Here is a 24,430-nt window from a genome sequence, read left to right as displayed (position 1 = left end):
GACCATGGATGTTTAGAGAGCACCTAGGAGTGAACCTACTTTGTGCAAGTCTACTAGAGCTAGGTATCCTATGGATAGGTTGAAATATGATGGATTTACAGCCATTCACTATGCCTATATGGTCAAGGTGATACATGAACCAGAACCCACTTCTTTTGAGCAAGCCATGGGAAAATAAAAATGGGAGAAAGCCATGGATGAAGAAATGGATGCCTTGGAAGCAAATGCTACATGGGAATTGGTACCTTTTCCTAAAGATAAAAATGCAATTGGTTGTAAGTGGGTTTATAAGGTGAAACACAATGCAGATGGTTCTGTGAATAGATACAAGGCAAGATTAGTAGTCAAGGGGTATGCACAAACATATGGCATTGATTATGAAGAAACATTCAGTCCGATTGCAAGGATGGCAACCGTAAGAGCAGTCATTGCTATGGCTGCATCAAAGGGATGGTCTTTACATCAGATGGATGTAAAGAATGCCTTCTTACATGGTGATTTGCAAGAAGAGGCCTATATAGAGCAGCCACCAAGTTATGTGCATGCTATTCATCCTGAGTTTGTTTGCAGGTTGAAGAAAGCCTTGTATGGCTTGAAGCAAGCACCTAGAGCATGGCCTGACAAATATGACAGTATCTTGTCACTATTGGCTTTCAGATTTCCAAGGCAGATTTCTCACTTTATGTGAGAAAAACAGAGAAAGGTATTATGCTACTTGTCATTTATGTTGATGATTTGATTATGATAGGTGATAGTGATGAAGATATCCTTCATGTGAAAATGCTACTGAAGCAGAAGTTTGAGATGAAGGATTTGGGAGAGCTGCATTATTTCTTGGGCATTGAGGTGATTAGATCACCAAGTGGGATATGGCTCTTGCAGAGGCAGTATGGATTGGACATGCTGTCCAAATATGGGATGACAGGCTGTAAGCCTATTTCAATTCCTTTGGAGCAGAATGTGAAGCTGAGTGCAAATGCATGTGAGCTTCTGGAAGATCCTACTATGTATAAATGCATAGTAGGAAGTTTGATTTATATGACTATTACCAGGCCAGATTTGAGCTATGTTGTTGGATTGGTAAGTCAGTTTATGCAGGCTCCAAGGAAACCGCATTTGGATGCCGCTAGACGCATACTCAGGTATGTGAAGTCCACATTGCAATATGGACTATTTTATGAGACTGGGGTTCAGATACAGTTGCATGGATACACTGATGCTGATTGGGCTGGTAGTATTTCTGATAGACGATCTACCAATGGATATGTGTTTTCTTTTGGGAGTGCTGAAGTCACTTGGAGTAGCAAGAAACAACCTACAGTTGCCTTGTCAAGCACAGAGGCTGAGTACAGGGATGCAGCAATGGCTGCATGTGAGGTAGCTTGGTTGCATAGGCTACTCTATGATATGCATCAGTCTACAGATGGGCCAGTGTCATTTATTGTGACAACATGAGTAGTATACACTTGGCAAATAACCCAGTCTATCATGCTAGAACAAAGCACATTGAGGTGCATTATCACTATGTGCGAGAGAGAGTTTTACTAGGTCTTATTGATCTAGTTTATGTCGGCATAGAGGATCAGGTAGCTGACATATTTACGAAGGCATTGGGCGTAGAGAAGCTGCGCAAGTTCAGAGACCTGCTTGGTGTGCAAGAATTGGGATTGAGCTCAAGGGGGAGTGTTGAGATATCGAGCTCCAATCGTGATATGCTAGGGTGACCATTGTGCATTTATGTCACCGACTTGTTACTTGGAGATGCGGTTGGTACACCGCCCATGAATAATAGCTAGATGAAAGTTGTCCTTATCTACTCTAGTTCGTGGCTCAGTTAGTATGCTACCTTAGTTAGTTGAGTTTGGTTTGAGACCCACATATAGGATTCTTCTATTTCTTTTGTACGTGTGTTCTTTTGGCTTACACAACTAAGAAGAGGAAAACTGTTTTCAGCCTCCACCTGTGTGTGTATTTCCCCATTGTGCAAGCAAGAAAGCTACAAGTGAGACTCCTTCCTTATCTCCCACAATCTTGACATGGCCATGAGGGCCTCTATGTCTCCCTTGGTAATCTCCAATGCATCTTGCACTCGTGCCTCATTCTGCAGCCTTTGTGCTTCTACTGTGGGAACTCTCAGCCTTTCCTATTGTAGGAACTCTATTTCCCTCTCCAATCTATCTTGTTCTTCAAGTTCATACCATAGTCAGAAAGCTATGGCATCTTCTTGTTGCTCACTTGGCTCACTCTCCTGAGCTTCTATCTGTCTATACCTTTCTAGTTCGGCACTTCTCTGTTGCAAGTCAGCATACTGCTGCACTAGTAACTTCAAGCTTCGTTGTTCTGCCAACCACGAGGTTTTGCTCTTCATTTTCCAGCCTTTGTCTTAAGCGGCTCTCATTGTACTGGGCTTCCTTGGTCTTTGCTTCCAGCTGATCTTGTAGAGTTTTCACTTCCCTTCTTCGGTCGGCTCCTTGCTTTGAAACTTCTAGCCTAAAGGCTACCGAAGTTTCCTTTTCTTTCTCTAACTCCACTAGGGCTATCTTCTTTTCTTCTTTTTCCTTATACAATTGTGCTAGAAGCTCAGCCACATAAGCGTCATAGTCGGCACTAGATAGCACGGGAATGGGGGCTGTAGTGTTTGATGCCTCTAGCTTCTGTCATTTTGGATCTTGCCTAGACTCGGCATCTGCGCCAGCGGGCCTTTTTGCTCTGGCTTCTGGTACAATTTTAGCCACTTTACTGACAAGTAGCTGCATCATATTCATCAATTGGGCCGTGTCTAGAGAGGGCGTGGGTTGCGGGGTGGTTGTGGTTGTGGTGTCAGTTGGTATTGGCACAAAGGAGGAAGGCAGGGGGTGCAGTAGGGACTTGCCCTTGCCTACAACTACTGGGGTTGTTTCCACACTGCCACTTGCTTCAGCTTCATGGCGGGGACTCAAAGGATCGATCTTGTTCAAAGATGAGAGAGAGAGAGACAGGGAAACTCAATCTCCATGAACCTTCAGGTTCCCATAGCTTTCTTCATTATTTCATACTAACTGAGAAGCACACAAACACAATGTAAAGTAACCTAGTCTTAGTGTTTACTAGACTGGCTAACTCTAGTCAGGTCACCTACTAACACAAACCCGACTTATTCAATGTAGTCACATGGAGACACCATACACCTAGCTATCACAGATGTCGGTCACACATAAAGATGTACCTACTGAGCTTGACTTCTAACACTCCCCCTCAAGCTTTAAAAAAAAACTCAAGTCATCTACATCACTCCAAGTAGCTGTCTAAAGTGAATGAACTTATCTTTACCAAGTGATTTGGTAAAGATGTCTGCTACCTGTTCTTCAGTCTTCACATACTCCAAGTCAATCTGATTTGCTAAAACCATTTCCCTGATGAAATGGTAGTGAACCTCAATGTGTTTCAACCTTGCATGATAAACAGGATTGCTTTCTAACATGACACTGCTCAAATTGTCACAGTACAGCCTAACTTTGTTGTCCAAGTGTACTCCCAAGTCATTCAAAAATTTATGTAACCACATAGCTTCATAGGCCGCTAAGGCTGCACCACGATACTCTGCTTCCGTATTGGACAGTGCAACTGTAGGTTGTTTCTTACTCTGCCAACTAATCATGCTACTACCCAATCCAAATTCATAACCACTGGTTGACCTCCTGTCATACATGCAACCAGCCCAGTCAGCATCAGTATACCCCATCAAGTCAAGGGGTTTTCCATATGCACAAAATAGCCCATGATCTGTGGTACTCTTGACATATATTAGAATTCTCCTGACTACATCCAAGTGTGGTTTGTGAGGCTTCTGCATGAACTGGCTGATCAGCCCCACAGCATAACTCAAGTCAGGTCTAGTGATCGTGAGATAGATCAAGCTGCTTACCATTTGTCTGTACATGGTAACATTCTCAATATCTGTCCCAACATCAATCTACAGCTTGACATTCTGCTCTAAAGGCGTATCCATAGGCTTGCAATCAGCCATACCATATTTCTGTAACATGTCCTGAGCATACTGCTTCAGTAGTAGCCATATTCCTTGAGGTGTAGAGACAACCTCAATCCCCAAAAAATATTTCAGCTCTCCTAGGTCCTTGACCTTAAACTCAGCCTGTAAACATGTCTTTACTTCAACAATCCCACTTTCATCATCTCCTGTAATGATTAAGTCATCAACATAGACCACTAGAAATACATAGCCACAATCTGTCTTCTTCACAAACAAACTATGATCAGCGACACCCAATCGGAAACCATGTTGCTGCAAATAACTGCTGATGCGAGCATTCCATGCTCTGGGTGCCTGTTTCAGCCCATATAATGCATTTTTCAGCTGGCATACATGTGCTAGAAATTCTGGATGCACATAGCCTTCAGGCTGTTCCATGTAAACTTCTTCCTGTAACTCTCCATTTAGAAAGGCATTCTTTACGTCCATGTGCCATAGTTTCCAGCCTCTAGCTATGCTACCAAAGTAATCACAGTTCTAATTGTAGCCATCTTTGCTACAGGGCTGAAAGTTTCCTCATAATCAAGACCATACTGCTGCGCATACCCTTTTGCAACCAGCCTGGCCTTGTATCTTTCCAATGATCCATCTGATTTACATTTTACCTTATACACCCACTTGCAGCCAATAGGTGTTTTGCCCTCAGGCAACTGTACCAAATCCCATGTGCCATTTTCAGCCAAAGCTGAATATTCCTCATCCATAGCAGCATGCCAATCCTCATCTACAACTGCCTCATCAAACTTACTTGGTTCTCTAAAACCTGTTACTTTCGTCATATAAGCATAATGACGGGATGAATAACTAGTGTAAGTATACCTATCAACAGGTCATCTGACCCTCTCTGATCTCCTGAGCTGTGGCTCATTGTGAGCTTGCCTCTCATGAGGCGGCACATAACGACTCTACCTAGCACCTGGCGTCATAACAAACGGAATCCCCAATTCACTATCTAAGCTGTCACTGCTAGATGAATCATAACCTGCAGTGAGTGGACTTGTTACATCTTCAAAAACCTTTTCTTTTCCCTTATCTATTCTCCCCCTCATTGACATATCCGTGTCAGTGGATCCAGTAGTGTGACTACGCAATCGTCCTGTCCAAGGACTCACTGTAGATGATAGATCACCTATTTGACCACTCATGGAAGTACTCTCTGTAGGAGCATTTTCAGCATGACTCATACTAGGTGAGCCATTAGTAGGCACTGCAACAAGATTCCCATACCAGGATGTTTACTCATCAAATACCACATCTCTACTTATGAGTGCTTCATGCGTAGAAGGTACATAACACTTATAAGCTTTCCGTTCCTGTGCATATCCCACAAACAAACTCTTCACTGCCTTAGGATCCAATTTCTTCCTCTTCTCATCCGGTATATGCACATATGCAATGCTACCAAATACCTTCAAGTGCGAAATATCAAGTTTATGACCATACATCCTCTCATATGGATTGACATCATGAATCCCTAATGTAGGGGTTCGATTCAGCACATAGACAGTAGTCATCACTGCTTCAGCCCAATAACCATTTGGCAGACATTTCTCATTTAGCATAGCTCTAGCTGATTCCATCAGGACCCTGTTTTTCCTCTCTGCAACACCATTTTGCTGTCGTGTATAGCTACATGTGAGCTGTCTTCTGATCCCATATTTAGCAAGATACCTGTCAAAGTAATTAGAGACATATTCACCTCCTCCATCTGATCTCAAACAGGATATGTAGCAGCCCAACTCATTTTCAACATGCTTCTTGAAGTCTTTGAATGCATCAAATACATCATCTTTATGCTTCAAAACATAAAGCCAAGTGTACCTACTGAAATAATCAATAAATGAGACATAATACCGTGCACCTCCAAAAGAAGCATTATGTGAAGGACCCCAGACATTAGAGTGCACCATTTGTAAAGGCCTAGTGTTGTTTTTTACATGTTTCATGAAAGGAAACCGTACTTGCTTCCCAATTTGACATGCAGGCCATACATGACCAAAGTCATTATACTTGAATTTAGGTAATCCAAGTACCAATTCCTTCTGCTGCATAGATTTCAGCTTTTGTGCATTGACATGTCCAATCCGCTTGTGCCAAATCTTTACATCTCGAATGGCACTCTCATCATGAGCAAACATGGCTACCTTAAGTCCCGGAATGGTCGCATCTAATGTAAATATCTTGCCATCCCTTCTACCCTTGGCAATTAACTTGTAGCCATTTCCATACTCCTCAATGAAGCATCCATCTTTGTTAAATCTCACTTGTAGATTCTGTTCTGCCATTTGACCCATTGACAAAAGATTCTTTGTTATAGTCGGTACATGTAATACATCATGCAGGCCTTTCTTCTTGCCATCAGGCATCATAAGAAGAACAATCCCTTTATGCTTTATGTCATGTTGGGTGTCATCCCCAGTACATACATGACCATGTGTACCTTCAACCATCTCATCAAACCACTCTCCATGCGGTGTCATGTGGTTTGACGCTCCAGAGTCAATGTACCATCTATCATCTCTATCATGTCTCGATGCATTTTTTGATACATGCTGCATGGCAAAGAGTCTATCAACTTGCTCATCATGAGCACCACTGGAAGATGCATAGTGCCCATGTTGTCTGCCCTTTGCCTTCATATCTCCCTGCTTCTTGTAGCAATCCTTTGCAATGTGCCCATACATGCCAGAATAATGGCAATCTTTGTCCCTGTTGGACTTATTAGAAGACTGCCATGAATTAGATCCACCACCTCTACCTCAGGGTGATCTCCCCCTGCCTCTATCGGCTTCCTCCTCTGCCCTTCTTTGCCTCTCTTCTTCTGCCCTCTTTGATTCTTCTCTAATTTGTTCGAGTTTTTCCTCTTCGTTTTTCCTTCATTCCTCCTCCATCCTTCTTAACTCTCTTTGAGCCCTCTTCATCTCGAGCTTGAGTAGGTGGTATCTTCAGCTCTCCTTTGTCGCTTATTGTCCTTTCACTCGAGCCGTATTCCTTGGGTGAGGTGAGCTTTGATGCACAGATTGCTCTTCATCTACACTAGCATCCTTGATAGCCTCATGGATGATTGCCGTCAGGACGTCGTAATTCAGTAGGTGTATCCATCTTAAGCACTGGAACTACCAATGGTTATGCCACTCCTGCCTACTCGTAATCCATGGCTCCTATGTGCTCCAACAAGGATCTATTGCACTCCATCCGCATGGCTCCTCTTTCATTCTGTCCTACCCTTTCCCTTCTAGGTCTAGAGTCTACCTTGATCTGTTCGATCGTTCTCCCTTCAGTGTCATATTCTATCGTGTCTAACTCTTCTTCACTCTCGTCTCCAATAAAGCGGCAGTTCTCATACTCCTCATCATCAGAGTCTTGCCCCTTTGACTGCTTGTCATCCCCTAGGCTTTCCTCTCCAATCTTCTTTTCGTCAGTGACTAAAGCCCAATTGGATAATGGGTTCAGATCGTGAATTTTGGTCCATTTTCACTCAAGCTTAGCCAAAAGATCACTTAGGGGTTTTAGGTTCAGTTTATCAGTCAAGTACTCTATGATTTCCTGAAGCTCCAGCTTGTTGGTGGGGATATTGAACGAGATCGGTTTCCCTGGGTTACGTGAGCTTCCTGCCATCATACAGAGTGGCATGATGGACTCCCTTGTTGGCATACTTGGGGATTTAGCAGCTTGCCTATATAGCTCTTCCTCATCTGAGAACGGTAGGTCAATGGTTGTGCCAATACGTGCATCCAATCCCGCTCGTCCTCAGGGCAAGGGATGTACTTGGTCAATGACCCATAGGGTTTACTTGCCTGTGCATCACCTTTTAGCATGATTGAGATAGCATAAAGGTCGGCTGGGGTAGTCTTTCATGTATCCATCTCAACCCTTACCACTTTTGTTCTATTCCCTAAGAAGATGAGATTGTTACCCTAATCTTCAATAACTCGAGAATCTAGGGTCGGCCTAGTAGTATGTCATAGTCCACTCCCTTCATGACAATGAAGTTCACAGAAAACTGCACCCCTGCAACCTTCACTGGCCAGCTCTTTAGGACCTCGAATGGTCTGATCTTCTTTCCATTGGCCAATGTGACATTGAACCTAGCCGTTTCCATGGGTGGGTTTCCCCAGGCCTATAGAATAGCGTGGCTCAAGACACTGACATCGGCGCCCGTGTCTACAATTCCTTTTCATGTTACATCCCCCAAGGCTAAGATAGGTAAGATTGCATGCATCTTAGTGTCTTCCCAGAAAGCATTGACATGCAGTGACCTTGGAACTGAGTGTAGTGTTAGGCTTGGAATCTGCGTGACTACTTCTTGCTCTTGCAAGTCAGCGGCAGTGTGCTCCTCTCTTCCCTCCACCCAGTGCTTTAATTCTTTCCATAAGGAAGGGTGTTGCTGAAGCAAATCTCCTAGTCTCAAGGTTACTAAATGGTTATTAAAGTGGTGAGGAGGTTGCTGGGTGGTTGCCTTTCTCCTTGGTCAGCACTCTTTGGCCATATGTCTTGGTTAGCTTGTTGACATGCTTCTTCCTGGTCTTGCCTCTATGGTATCTCATGTGGTGTGGGTGCGTTCCCCGATTGAGGTCGCGACAGTGAAACGGGTATACTCACACTAGAGAGATCTTTAATTTGGTCTTCGAGTATGGGCTCTATGTCCTTAAGGTGTTCTTGGGCGTCCTTAACCCACTCCTTGACTTTGTCTATAGCCTCGAGTTGTCGTTTGGGGTGGGGGTATTCCCCTACCTTGGCATTCCCTAGTTCTGTTGTCTTAGGAGCTGAGGTCTCTGCCTCTGCATTAGTGACCCTCTTTCCCGTCACTAGCATTGTAGCTTCCTCAATCTTAAGGGTAATCTTTGCGTTTGTTCTCTTTCTCCTTCTCCTCCACCCTTTCTTTCCCAACAAGGCTGTATCCAGGTTACTTGGCCCAGGAAATGAGATGCCTGTCTGTTTTGTCTATGCTCGCATCATGACATGTAGTGGGATGGGCGTATCCTCTTTGTCAAAGGTCTCCACACCGAACAACCCCAAGGGTACTAAGGGCTTCCATCTAGGACAATCAGGAAATAGGTGTGTGATTCCACACTCGGTGCATCAAAGGTCAGCTTTTTCCTTGTTTGCCTGTTTCCTTGTCGGGCAGCGTGACGAAATATGGCCTGGATGACCGCAAGTCCAGCATGATATTGGATCTTGGCTTGGTCCTCCAAAGCCTCTTTCTCTTCCTCTACCTAGCACCATCACTAGTACTGGTCGGTATTCCATCAAGTCTGGATTTCCTTTCTCATCATAGGATATGTATGGGTTCATGTAGGTCTCCTCTTCACTAGGTTCTTCCACATAGTGAATAGGAACGAGCGTCACTCGGTGGATGGATTACATAGGGCCCAACATGTCTACATCTTGTTGGAGTTTCCTAGCCTTCTGCTCGTGGTTATAGGAAATTATGCTCTCTAGCACCTTTCTAATCGCATTTCTTTCCTCTTCTAGGCTTGCTACCACTTCCTCTATTGGTCTGCCTTGAACTACCGTCCTAGTCAACAAGTCGTACTCATTGACTAACTCCTGCACTAAGACTGGGAATTCTTCCAAGTCCAGTCGGTCCTCTCCTTGTCTGCCTCATGATCCTGACATTGCTCCTGCTTCCAACTCCACAAGGTCTTCGATCAATTTAAGTAGCTCCGGTAGCGTCCGATCCTCTATGTTGTCCCCTTCTGGATCTTCTGTCCTCTTATGGTCCTACCAATGGCGCTCTCAGGTACCCAACTATGTTTTGGGATCTTCTCCTAATAGTGGGTTCCTTGATGTTATTATATCTCCTAATGAATTCCTTGTTATTGAAAGCAGTTATCAATCTTATTCACAAGTTGTGCTTTGTGCTTTATAGTGCTCAGTGTGAAAATAGGCTTTTTCTTTTCTTGTAGTGCACCTTTGGTGGTAAAATCAAAAGTGAGGTGCAGATGCAGGGAATGCTCAATGCAAACTCCACCCTTCCCCTCACGTTCATAGCCTGATATGGCTTTAAGCACAGGTTCTCGGTCGCTGATCTAAGGTCTTACTGAAAGTCCATGTTGCTTTCTCTATTTTGCTTCAGGGTTGGTTGGTTGGTTGGTTACCGAAAGTCAAGTCGAGTTCTAAATTCGGTCTGCTCAGTGTCTAGCTATTTGGGGTGAATCCTCGGTTATCCTGTCTGGTGTCTCACTTCTAAGGGCTAAATTGGGTTTCTAGGGGGGTCAGAGATGTGAACAAGGTGTCTAGGACTGTCAACAGGCAGGTTAAAAAACCCTCTATTTTAAGTTCTGGTAAAGTGGTCCGGTTCTGGGAATCAGACAGGCTCGTCCAATTTTGAGACTCGGACAGGGTGGTCCGATTGTGGGACTCGGATAGGGTGGTCCGATTGTGGGACTTGCGTAGGGTGGTTTGATTTTGAGACTCGGACAGGGTGTTCCGATTTTGAGAATCGAAGGGGCTGGTCCAATTTTGAGACTCGGACAGGGTGGTCCGATTTTGAGACTCGGACGGGGTGGTCCGATTGTGAAACTCGGATAGGGTGGTCCGATTTTGAAACTAGGACACGTGGTCTGATTTTAGCACTCGGTCTGAATGCTGGAATCAGATCGGACGGGGTGGTCCGATTCTCACAGTCGGACGGTCCGACTCTAGAAATTGGGTGGTCGGATTCTGGGAATCGGACCCGGACAACTTGGTCTGACTACATAGACAACAACGCGCGCGTTGTGCACGATGGCTCAAGCTCAATGCCTACTCCATGGAATCATCCACTGCTTTCCAAACAAGTGTAAAACACTACAAGGAAATGCTAGACATACCTGGAATCACTGTAGTGCTCAAATCGAACGGCACTCCAAGGATCTCCCTACAGCTCTCTCTCTCTCTCCCCCTGGCTCTCAAGCTCACTCTCTCTCACAAAGTAGAATGTCAAGTGTGGACTTTCCTAGTTCCCTGGGCCTGTTGTTGCCCCATCCCAGCCTGCTGTAACCTCAGAAGCTAATCCCTCACACTCTTCCAACCAGAAATTTGAATTTATGCCCCTATTTCCTTATTTCCAGCAATAGCAAAACCCTTTCTGTTTTCCTTCTTTTTCCTATCCTAATCTTAACCTAATGCAACAAAAATAAAAAACAGAGATGGAGATGGATAGTGCTACTCTAATATTCAACAACAAATCACAATACTTACTTACTCTAAGGATTAAAACCTCAATCTCTTAACTATCTCGAGCACCGGTTCAGACTGCAAACCCTACTTCTATGCCCAATTCAATGTGCGCGGTGCTCGAGGCTCGATTCCGTCGGTCCCGACAACGAAACCAAAGTGAAGGGGAGTTACCGAGCTCTACCCCGAGATCTACGGACCGCTTATTGATCAAGCATTTCAAGCCGAGCGGCCATGGCTACCTCTCGCATAGCCGACGTGCAATGCCTACCTTACGGGTGTAATGAGCTTACCTTGATGCTCGATCGAGTTCCCTCCTCTCTCTTGCACTCCCATAGCTCCACGATCCTTGCGGCAAGCTTAAGCAACCTCAAGCCCTCTCCCTCAAGCTCCATCCTCCATAGTCGTGCGAGAAAAGAGAAGAGAAGAGAAGAAGAGAATATGAAGAGAGAAGATGGGGAACTTCTTCTCCACGATCCCTCACTCTCACACACTCACTCCCTCACACTCCCTCAATCCCTCACTCAAGCACAAGCAAGAAGGCAAGAAACAAGAGAATAAGAAGAAGAAGCTTTGGCCACACACAAGAATGATCTTCTCATTCACTTTTGAACTTTATATACATGCCCTACTTTTTGGGCAGTCATCCCCACTTTTTACATGGCCGGCCATTAGCCCTCTTTTCCTATTTCCCACCGTTCTAACTTATCCCATTCCCAACTAGTGCATACAATTTGCACAGAAGTGAGCCTGGCACTCTTTTACACGGATTCGGGAGCGCTTTCACAATTAATGGTACACTTTTACTCTTTTCTTTTCTCGAGGCGACATTGAGGCCTTCTAGAGAGATCGTCATTCAAATTTTTCAGATAAGGATATTTAGAAATAGGCCATGAATGTAGGTGTTATAGGGGATATACATATAGCTGACATAGAGTAACTTCCCCAAGTCTTAAAGTAGGAAAAATAACTACTACACACTACTTAGCCTATGCAACAACATACTAGACATGAGTTTAAATATCAAGACTATACTTTCCCAAAGCATGATAAATAGCCCAAATTCCTAAATATAATTTCTACAACCTAGTTGACTATTGAGAGTCTAAGAATTTTCACTTATCAAGAACAACATTCGCTCAAAAAAAGATAGATACTCCAATCTCACTCAAGAACTACACTTCTTCATCATGGGATTCAGTGTCACGCTTGGTATGTGTATCACGGTGTCATGGTCTAGAAAGTCTTGTGGCTTATAGTCACTATTGTGTTCTACCCATCACTTCAATTCTTGCCAAAGTGTGGAGTTTTCTCTAATAGTTCTCCCAATGACAAGGTCACAGGAGTTGTTATGAGTGTGGTTAGTAATTTGCCGTCCCTCTTTTCCTCCTCAACTTCATGGACTCCTTGCCATTGTTCTTGAACTGTTGTGTATTCTTGGCCCTCTCATTCTACCCATGCAGTTGTTCACATGGTGGCGTTGTCTCTCCTACCCTCAAATATGCGGGTGAGACTAGTGCGCTCATGGTTGAGAGTTTATTAATATCTTCCTCAACTATAGGTTTGGCATCTTGATAGGTAAGCTTGTGTTTCTTTTATCCATTCCTTGACCTTATTTGCAACCTTCAGCTGCTAGTTGGGGCCAGGGTACTCTCCAACCTTAGGGTTCCCTTCTCTCTCGTCTTAGGACTAGATGTTTCTACTTGAGCACCTATGACTTGCTTTCCCTTGGTTAATGTGGTCTCACTCTTGGTCTTGAGCATTATTTTTGCCTTGGTTCTCTTTTTCCTCCGTCATCAACTCTTATTTCCTATGGAGGATGCATCCAAGTTGCTAGGCCCAGGTAGTAGTGAGATATCGGCTTGCTTGATTTGAGCTCATGTCATGACATTTAAGGGAATAGGTGTAGCATCATTGTCATGCGACTCGACACAAAAGAGTCCGAGTGGCACAGATGGTACGATTATTTGCCAAGCTAGTGGAGGGCTTTCACTTAGAGTAGTCAACAAACATATTTTTGACTCCACATTTGGGGCATCTCAAGTTAGCCTTCTCTCTATTTTCTTGCTTCTTTTTAGGGCAGGAAGATGAGATATGCCTTGGATGGACACATGTCCAACATGTTATGGGTTTCTAGGTCTAAGCTCCTCCTAGGCCTCTACCTCTTCCTCTGCTTAAGGCCATGACCAACACGGGTCTATAGTCCATCAACATGGGATAGCCGTCTTCGTGGTTCAAGTAAGAATCTTCCTCTAGTGGTTCCTCTATAAAGTGCACTGGAGCTTTGCTCGCTGGATGGGTCACAATAGGTATTGGAGGTTTAGGGATTCCTATAGGGTTGATATCTAACTTGGGAACTATCTTGGGGGTGACTAGCTTTGAATTGTTGGGCACATGGAGGGCCAAAGGGGCTCCCCTTCCAAAATATGGTTGTCTAACTCCTGGATAATATGGTTGAGTGTAAGGCTCTTGTGTAAGGCAACCTTCTTGGTAGCTAGCACTATAGGGTATCATGCTAAAATCTGCCACAATTGACACAAGGCCTTGATCTAGGATCGGAGCATTCAAAGGGTAGGTGATTCCCTCCAAAGTGCACACACTGCACGTGGGGCAGCACTAGTCTTTGTATTGACTCTTGCAGTCTAGAAAGCTCCACTATAGCTTGGGTCTGGTCAACACTCTTCCCTTTTTCCTATTTACTGGAGATTGCTCATTCACTAGTTGCGACAACTCTCTCAATGTTTCTAATGGCATTGCTACTTTGCTACACCGTCTGAGAGCTTCTCTTCCTAAGCAAGTCATCTACTCATATGGCTTTCTCAAAGACTCTCACAAGTACATCCCTTTGTAGGTTTGAGTTGTTTGCAAGGGCCTTCATTGCAGATCTCATTAATGACTACAATAGAGACCGCTCTCTCATTGGTTGCTCAACTACAGGTATTCTCTTATAGAGACTCCTCACATGGGTGATGTACTCTCGTGTGTCCTCTTTGTCTTTTTGGTAGACATTCATTAGCTTAACAATGAGGTTATTGGAGTATTCTACCTCCGAGAATCTCTTGATAAAGAGATCCTTCATCTGGGTGAAGTTATTACATTTATCATTGTCTAGACTAGTGAACTAAGTCCATCCCTTATCTCCCAAGCAAAGACCAAATGCATGTGCTCACTGAGTGGGGTCCCTGAGATTATTAGCCTCACAGACCAGCTCAATCTGCTCGACGAAGTTGTAGGGGTAATTCCTTGTCTGGTATTTATCAGGTTGCTTTGCAAATATGAGTATTTTTATTTGGTTCCTGGCATTTAAGGTAGCTAGTAATGATGCTACCAAGGCCGTCCCACTTTGTTCAGCGCTGGTATTATCTAGTAATCTTTTGGTGAGCAGTGCACTTACTATAAGATCAGCTTCCAAGACTCTCTCCCTATTGCCATTGCCTCCCATTCTATTCCTGCTTGATATGGCTAGGATCCTGTGAACCTCATTGAGCTCTCACTCATGATACAAACTTTGAGCCCTTTTCTCCTGGCTATAACTTATAATACACTACAGTGCCATCCTTGCCAGTCTCCTCTCTTCCTCAAGGTTGACTATGATATATGCCAATTGGTCGTCCATGGTGCGCTTGATGCCAGAAGGCATATTCCACGGTGGATTTCGTGCCACGGTGGATTCCGTGAGGTTTTACGGTGGATTCCGTAAACTTTGATGACCAGGGCTCATACACAAAGTGGATTCTTTGTGCGAGAAATTGATGGGGACGCCTGTCCTTTTCGGGCGTTTCATTAATTTAGTGTATACATGGGTGATTCCATAGCGGGTGATTCCACAAAATACATATTAAATTAATAAACGTTTATGAGTTTAGAGTGCGCACTCGTAATAAATTAAGGTTAGGATTTATTTCTAACCAGTTGATTTATTTATGTAGCTGAAGACTGCTAGGTATTCACTTTTGTCGGTTTAATTGTATTATTTTACTAACGATTGTGAATGCTTCAGTTGATGTGTAGAGATAGCAGCAGTGGCGGAGGAAAGCATTGGAGTTTAGCGAGTATTCGACCTATGGATTATATTTTCATAGGCGCCACGCCTATATTTTGCCATGTCTATTGAGGCATCGATTATTTATTATTATTTTGTATGCGCCTATGCGCACGGATATGTTATTTCTATTTGGACATTGTGTTGGGCGTGCCAGACTCTTTGGGCACCGTCCATTAGCTTTATCTCCTATTTTTGTAAAAGCAAACTCAAAAGCTAAAAGCTTGTCATATTTTTGTAAATTGGGCTATTATTGAGCATGAAGATGGAAATATACATAAAATACATGCTTTGTGAAGCGCTCACACAAGGCATGGGGGGAGATTGAACCCAATTGGTCTCTTGCTCTTGTCATTCATGCTTTTTACATTGTAATTTGTGCAAAAAGGTAGAGTTCATTATTCTTGGGGACCTTCTAGGATTCACTACGTGAGCATACAGCGACCGATCTGCGCACCAGTGGTATCAGAGCGGAGCTGAGATCAAGAGCTTCCAATCGCTGCCCATCTCGTGCGAAGGCGGAGCTCCTGGAACGATCGGGCTCTACGGTCAATCTCGTCGCGAACTGTCGATACAGGCAGACTTCTGGTGATCAAGAACCCCTGTTTCTGTTATCAGATCGCGAAGGACCAGGCAATACAGGCGGAGGACCACTCATTCATCTCCATCATCAAGTCGTCAAAACAGAGAGATAAGCTTTATTATTTCCATAGTTAATTCCTTCAAAAAGCTTAATACTAAGCTTTTAAAGAAGCTTAGTAGCTCCACAAAATCGGTCCGTGAGGTATCGAAAGATCTTCGTTTTTTATTCGCGACGGTTCAGAACGGCCCCCCTCCCAACGAAATCAATCGATTAAGCTTTTTAAGCTTAATCCATTAAGCTAAGCTAAATCACTCAAGTCAGACAAGTTATCTCCTAACTCTGCAAGTCACCAACTCCAGGTCCCGCACTTCAGAGATCAAGTTCAGCAAGTCATCTGTGATCAAGTTCTGCAAGTTCACTAAGTCGGCTAAGTTCTGCAAGTCTGCAACTCTGCAAGTCACCTAAGTCTGCAACTCTGCAAGTCAGACTAGTCAACTGGAGTCAGAACTGACTTGTGCTCAAAACTCCTAGAAGGGCTGTTCCTACGCAAAAACTCCAAACTGCAAAGTTGTTCGTTGGAAGGTATTCTACCCATACGCAGATTCGTTGAAGCATTTTTAGCATACGAAGAAGGAAAAATCGCAGTTTTTCTGAAGATTGAGAAAGAAATACCCAAAAACACATAAGCCTTGTAACCCCGAATTTGAGATTCGCTCATCCCGCTAACCTGATTTTGAGTGAGAAAGGTCTTTTGAGTTTTACAGGATGACGGAATCACATATGGATGATCTTATGGCTGAAGACGACCTACCTGAGCCTACGATGGAGCAAAAGTTGGACTTAATCATGATGCAATTAGAAGAAGAACGAAGGGCTAGGCAAGCATTGCAAGCGCAATTGGCAAAATTACAAAGAGCGTCTACCGACAAAGAAGAACCTCAAGCTGAAGATTTGATTCGACGTACCATCGACGCCACCCTTGAAGCTCAAACCATTCGCAAGGAATCAAAGATAAGTAAACGAAGTTTCAAATTTCGTACTTTCAATGGCATACGAGAAGGAAAGACTGTTCTAGCATTCATTAGTTAGTTTGATGACTATTTCCATGAGGAAACTTATCCAGAAAAAGATAAAATCAAGTGTGTTGCTAATCATTTGGTAGACAGAGCATCACTTTGGTGGATTGTAGTACGCAAGAGCATAGAATGTCCTGCTACTTGGCAAGATTTGAAGAAGAAGTTCATGTAGAATTTCCTTCCACTGCAATTTCATGAGAAGGCTATCAAGCAATGGGATCTACTCTAACAACGAGATCGTGAGCCTATTCCTCACAGAGCATTTTTGGAATGCCTTACTACAGCTACGCATGCTTGAAGACGTACCAAAGACGACACATAAGCGGAAGTATATGTCTGGACTTCTTGGACATTACTACGCTGAAGTGAACATGTTCAAGCCTGCTACCCTTGAAGACGCCATTTCACTAGCTCACGACACTGAAGATAAGCTATGCGGTAGAGACAGACGACCAGAGCAATTCCAAGCCAATGGTAATTATGGATCTAAACAATTCAATTCCAATTTTAGAAGATTTAATCCAGGTCGTTTCTCTTCATCATCTTTCCGCAAGAATTGGGTTAAACCACCTACATTACCATCCAATGTCAACCCAAATCCTAAGCCTATTCCACAGCCAAATCCAAATGTACCTAGACTTCCCACCATTGCAAATAATGTAACCAAAGTCAAGCCAATAGTATGCTATAAATGCCACCAGCCTGGACATCTCACAGCAAACTGTCATTCAAAGAAGCCGTCAGCTCATATCAACTATCTTGGAGCCATGGACGAAGACGAACATGAGGATATGCCTGATTTCATTGAAGATGAGGACGGCACCACTACTACTTTCGATACTTTACCAAGTATGCCTACTCCACATTCTTTATTGACTATGAAATGTTTGGTGCATGGAAAGGAAAAGACTATTTTGCATGATGACAGTAGTACTCATGATTTTATTTCAGCAAAATTGGTAAAGGAATTGAAATTACAGACTGTACCTACGCATTATCGCATAAAAGCTGCATTTTTAGGCACTAGGTATAATGGTACACAGGACGTACAAGACTTAGAGATTCAAATTGGCCAATACACTGAAAGAAGAAATTTCTTAGTTGTTCCATTACAGTCGAGTGACATTATTTTAGGAATGCCTTGGCGACACCAATATAATCCAGATATAGATTATTCCATACACACAATGAATATTAATTTTCAAGGAAAATCTATTACATTATATGGTATGCATGCATCTAATGTCTTTCCACTGCTTTCGCATACTCAAGCTAAACGTGCATTACGCAAGAGTAATAAATCATATCTCATTTGGGTGAATGAATTACAAGTAAAGGAAAATCATATGCACCCTAGGCATAAGGAATTTCTTGCATATTTTAAGGATTGTTTTGCAGAAGACCTACCACCTGGTTTACCTCCTTCACGTCTGGAAGACCATAAGATAGATTTGATCCCTGGCACACAACCACCTTGCAAAGCACCATATAGGCACAACCAGATAGAGCAAAAAGAAATCCAGAGTCAAGTTGAAGAATTACTAAATAGAGGTTTGATTAGACCTAGCAGTTCTCCATTCGGTGCACCTGTATTGTTAGTCAAGAAAAAGAATAATACTTATCGTATGTGTATTGACTACCGAGCTCTAAATAAGATCACTGTAAAGAATAGGTATCCTATTCCTAGAGTTGACGACCTTATGGACAAACTGCAAGGATCTTCTATATTTAGTAAAATTGACCTTAAGTCTGGTTATCATCAGGTGAGGCTAGATAAATCTGACATATTCAAGACTGCATTCAGAACACAGTTTGGTCATTACGAATTTTTAGTCATGCCATTCGGATTGACTAATGCACCTGCTACCTTTAGTAGAATGATGAACCGTATCTTTTTGAAATATCAATATTGTGTAATTGTTTTCTTTGATGATATTTTGGTGTTTAGTCAAAATGAGAAAGAACATTATGAGCATTTGTCATTGGTTTTTCAGTTATTGAAAGAAAATCAACTGTATGCAAATCCTGAAAAGAGTGAATTCTTTAGGACAGAAATTGAGTATTTAGGTCATATTGTATCATCTGAAGGAATTAAAGTTGATCCTAAGAAAATTGATGCAATATTGAATTGGCCTGTTCCTAAAAACGTGCATGAGTTACGCTCATTCCTTGGTCTTGCTTGTTTCTATAGGAAGTTTGTACGTAATTTTTCATTACTTGCATTACCATTAACCAAACTTCTCAAGAAAGGAATTGTTTATCAAAAGACCGAAAATCAATAGAAATCCTTTGACTTACTGAAACATGCATTAACCAATGTCCCTGTTCTACAGTTGCCTGACTTTAATAGACCATTCTTTCTAGTAGTGACCGATGCTAGTGGATCAGGAATAGGAGCCGTACTTATGCAAGATAATCATCCTATAGCATATTCTAGTTATAAGCTGAAACCTTCTGAGCTGAAATATTCCACATATGAGAAAGAACTATTAGCAGTTGTACAAGCATTAAGACAGTGGAAACACTACTTAATGCGTTCAGAATTTATGATAAAGACCGATCAGCAAAGTATTAGACATTTACTTAGCCAACCCCAAATCTCTGACCGTCATATCAAATGGGCTTCCTTCATTCAAAGTTTTCATCCTATCATTCAATACCAACCTGGAAAAGAAAATGTAGTGGCTGATGCATTGAGTAGAAGACCTGCCATTCATAATATTTCCGTCATAACTTTTGATTCTTTGATTGCTATGAAAGATACATATCACCAGGATATTACTTTTCATTCTGATTGGAATAATTTAGTTCAAAATAATTTCATTCCTGTTGATTCATTCTCATATAATGATGGATTTACGTTTTATGAAAAGAAACTGTGTATTACCATTCCATTCCGATCTTTTGTTTTGAATGAAATTCATTGTTCCCCATATCAAGGTCATAGAGGTATCATATCTACATTACGTATGTTAACTAAAGATTTTTATTGGCCACATATGGATGCAGATGTATCTAATTTCGTTTCTGAATGTTTGATTTGTCAAAGAGTTAAGAGACATCATGGTAAACAGTATGGATTACTTATGCCTTTGTCTATTCCATCTAAACCTTGGGAACAAATTTCTATGGATTTCATTACTGGCTTACCAAATACTAAATCTAACCATGATATGATTTGGACAGTTGTAGATAGATTTAGTAAACAAGCATATTTCATTCCATGTAAGAAAACTTTAACAGCATCACAAGCAGCACAATTGTTTTTGAAAACTATTTTTACTAACCATGGATTGCCAAAAGTTATCATTTCAAATCGTGATTCTAGATTTTGTAACAATTTTTGGATTACTCTGTTTGCTAATCTAGGCGCAAAGATTGATTTCTCATCTGCATTTCATCCAGAAACTAATGGACAAACAGAAGCCACAAACAGCACCATTCTAGATCTTTTACGTGCATATACTATCTCTAAACCTCAGACATGGGACACCCATTTGCATTTATTACAGTTTGCATATAACAATACACCGCATGCATAACACTATTTTTTATGAGGTTAAGGATATGATTGCTAAAGCCCAACAATCATATACCAAACCAGCCAACAAGAAAAGACAAGCCATGAATTTCAAAGTTGATGATTATGTTTGGCTGAGAATAGAAAAACGTAGACTGCAAAGTGTAGATAGACATCCAGTTGTCAAATTAGCTCCTAGATTCTATGGACTATTTAGAATCATTCATAAAATTAATGATAATGCATTCAAGTTAGAATTACCACCTCATTGGAAAATTCACAACACATTTCACATTAGTTTATTAAGACCATTTAGAGGCTAATTACATGTCCACCCTGTTTATGAAAACCCACCTTTATTAGAGGAAGAGACTGAAATACTTGAACCAGAAGCTATCATAGACACTGACTTTATGACCACTAGAACTGGCCGAAGGTATTCTAGATATCTAGTTAAATTTAAGAACCATCCTGTAGAGGAAGCACAATGGATGCACGCTAGAGACTTAAATGCTTTCCCCACTCTGTTAGCTCCACATTGAGCTAATAGCAATTGAGGTCAATTGCTATCCCACCCCGGGGGTATGATGCCAGAAGGCATATTCCATGGTGGATTCTGTACCACGGTGGATTCCGTGAGGTTTTACGGTGGATTCCGTAAACTTTGATGACCGGGGCTCATACACAAAGTGGATTCTTTGTGCGAGAAGTTGATGGGGACGCCTGTCCTTTTCGGGCGTTTCATTAATTTAGTGTGTACATGGGTGATTCCATAGCGGGTGATTCCGCAAAATACATATTAAATTAATAAACGTTTATGAGTTTAGAGTGCGCACTCGTAATAAATTAAGGTTAGGATTTATTTCTAACCAGTTGATTTATTTATGTAGCTGAAGACTGCTAGGTATTCACTTTTGTCAGTTTAATTGTATTATTTTACTAACGATTATGAATGCTTCAGTTGATGTGTAGAGATAGCAGCAGTGGCGGAGGAAAGCATTGGAGTTTAGCGAGTATTCGACCTATGGATTATATTTTCATAGGCACCACGCCTATATTTTGCCATGTCTATTGAGGCATCGATTATTTATTATTATTTTGTATGCGCCTATGCGCACGGATATGTTATTTCTATTTGGACATTGTGTTGGGCGTGCCAGACTCTTTGGGCACCGTCCATTAGCTTTATCTCCTATTTTTGTAAAAGCAAACTCAAAAGCTAAAAGCTTGTCATATTTTTGTAAATTGGGCTATTATTGAGCATGAAGATGGAAATATACATAAAATACATGCTTTGTGAAGCGCTCACACAAGGCATGGGGGGAGATTGAACCCAATTGGTCTCTTGCTCTTATCGTTCATGCTTTTTACATTGTAATTTGTGCAAAAAGGTAGAGTTCATTGTTCTTGGGGACCTTCCAGGATTCACTACATGAGCATACAGCGACCGATCTGCGCACCACCGCTATCCTCATCTGCTAGTCGTATTGTGTGACAAGTTTCTGGATGTCGTCAGTGTGCTCACCCATGTTAAGGTCAAGGTTGAGGTCTAAAACTATTCTCATTTGAGCTGGTGCCTGCTATATTAGTTGCCTCACAACTCACTAGTGCATCTATGAGGTCAACTAAGCCAATTAGAGACGTATCCCTAATCTTAGTGAGCATTTTCTTCTCTCAATAATCTGATGGTTTAGTCCCCTCTATGTCTTTATTCTTGGTTTTTTGGGTCCCTTGTCAAATTCTTGGGGTTGTACTCCTATTGGTGGATTCATTTTTAGATTAATTCCCCTTAGTGTGTTCCTTGTTAATCAATAGTTCACAAATGTGCAATACTTACACACCAGCAATGTGTCTTGATGTGCATTGTGCAAAATCAGGCTTTCTAGCTTTCACACATGCTTAAATGCCTATACTTCCGAGTGTGACCCTTTATGGCATCAAGTTCATCAATTAGTTTCCTGCTCTCTCTTGATTACTCCCGACCAGTTGAAACTGGGTTCGCTATGCGTCGTGATAGATGGTCTATCAAGTGTCCAGCTATTAATGGTATTTTGAGAAGGCTACAGAAAGCATAAGTGCCAACTACTGTATTTTAGGGATGATGGACATCACCACATTATCATGGATGTATTACTTTGTGAGAGACACACTCACTCTCGTATAGATTGCATTTATCACTCATAATTGTGTTTGTCACACCCGCAACTATTGCATGGGTTGCACACATGTATTTGTAATTAGAATATCTTAAGCTTGATCTAATTAGGCTAAGGTTAATACATGCAATGATGATTGATGGCCTAGAGGCCACAAAGTGGGTAGGATGCTCAAGAGGAGGATGCAAACCCTAAACACAAAAAGAAAAAGGGGCACAAACCCTAACCCTAGCCTAATTCTTAGTTTATATAAGGGTGAGAGGTCTCAATTGTATTCACCCTTTTGACACATCCATGCTGCGAAAGCTCTATCAGTGTGACTACTCAAGATTTCTATTCTATCTTTCCATTCTATCATCTTGCTTCCATTGTGTTGAGAGTGATTGAGAGCTGTTTTGAGCGAGGGACTAAGGGAAGTTGAAGCTCTTCATCATCATCTTGCTTTTCTTGTCTTCTCTTCTAGGTCTTCGATTCGGTGGTATGCTTGGTTGTGGATGTGAAGGAATGATGGCATTGGATTGTGTTGATCATGGTTATGGAACCATCTTTGAGCCTTTGAGTCATCGAACGCAAGAAGGTAAGTTAGGCAAGTTCACTACAACTCGATCTAGTCTTGTATTCTTGCTTTCTTGGGTTGGAGAGGAGGATACTTAGTTAGTTATAGTGGAGTGTTGAGAGAAAAGGTCAGAGATTATCGTCAAAGTGAGTTGCAACTTTTGAAACAATAGAAGTCTATCCAAAGTCTTGATTGTTGGTGTATTTGGCTCAACACCAAGAAGTCATCTTGGGTCTCTAATCACAAATAGTGGCCAAAGGTCCGATCTTTCAGTCTCCCACAGACTACTAGGTTGAGATTCCTCCTTTCTCTAAGTAAAAATAATCTTATGGTCTAATTTGTGGGTTCTAGTCTGGCTATTGGTCAGTTGGAACCAAGTCCTAACAAGCCCCTGAAGGGTTAAAATCCAATCAGATAGGGTTTTGGACAATTAGTTCGAGTTCCAAACTTGGCTGTCTAAGTTGTGGGTTCAGATGTTGGAGTGGTCAGGGATGAGGGATACTTGTTCAAGTGGCCAAGTGGCTATCGGAGGCCAAGTGGTTTTATCTCGTCTGAGTCAGATGTCCGAGTGGGTTACTTAAGTGGTTTGGATGTTCGAGCCATAGTCACGAATTGGTCATCCAAGGCTTGTGGTCACCGTCTGAGCGGCGCCTGAAATTTTTCCAAATGGTAAAAACGCTCTATTCAATGATTTAATGCCACTCTTTAATTCATTTAGGAGTCTAGACCAATAGAACAATCAAAAACTAGGATTCAAACATACCTGGAAGAGCTGGAAGCGTCAAGGATAAGGATCATTGGTGCAGTAGCCTATGAACCTATCACTCATTGTCTCTCTCTCACTAGCTCTCTCTCAATCTCCATGAATGCAAATGAGCTCTCTCTACCCCTTGCTTCACCTTTTGTGTTCTCTCTTTCTCCCCTTACCTTCTATTTTCCTTCCTTGATATGCAAAATCTAATTCCTTGCTTCTCTATTTTCAGTTATCCAAAGAGTTATCTTTTCCTTATTTTTTCTTATTTTCCAAATCTTAGTGTCCCAAATCTGTTAGAAAATACACAACTCCTACTCTAACCAATGCACTAAAAGCTTCCTAAACTTGAACTTATCCATAAAAGAGATCGAATAGCCTATGACTCCCTTACTTCCTACTTATAAAAGAGATCGAATAGCCTATGACTCCCTTACTTTCTAAACTTATCCATAAAAGAGATCAAATAGCCTATGACTCCCTTACTTCCTACTTATAATCAAGTGCCATTTTGAAGTTGAACTCCTACTTTATCGCTCAATTTTTAAGTATCCA

The 24,430-nt window shown here is 42.0% G+C and overlaps 1 protein-coding gene across 4 annotated transcripts in view; it reads right to left on the bottom strand.

The window, feature by feature from the left end:
• LOC148012601 (uncharacterized) overlaps positions 1-24,430 on the bottom strand; it is a 52,083-nt gene that overhangs the window by 22,584 nt on the left and 5,069 nt on the right. The window contains exon 3 of one of the 4 annotated variants that reach the window (XM_087669013.1): positions 18,102-19,598. The exons of 2 other annotated variants lie outside the window; for them this stretch is intronic. In XM_087669013.1, the coding sequence (XP_087525139.1) occupies positions 19,542-19,598 (57 nt within the window). In that variant the 3' untranslated portion in view covers positions 18,102-19,541. Of the gene's footprint in view, positions 1-18,101; positions 19,599-24,430 lie in introns of those variants that run through there. One more of the 4 variants, XM_087669015.1, reaches the window with a different exon arrangement.

The sequence above is a fragment of the Lygodium microphyllum genome, chromosome 27 (assembly GCF_053477565.2).
Source record: "Lygodium microphyllum isolate KBCC chromosome 27, Lygodium_microphyllum_v1.1.10, whole genome shotgun sequence".
NCBI lineage: Eukaryota > Viridiplantae > Streptophyta > Polypodiopsida > Schizaeales > Lygodiaceae > Lygodium > Lygodium microphyllum.
This window is presented reverse-complemented; position numbering and strand designations above follow the sequence as displayed.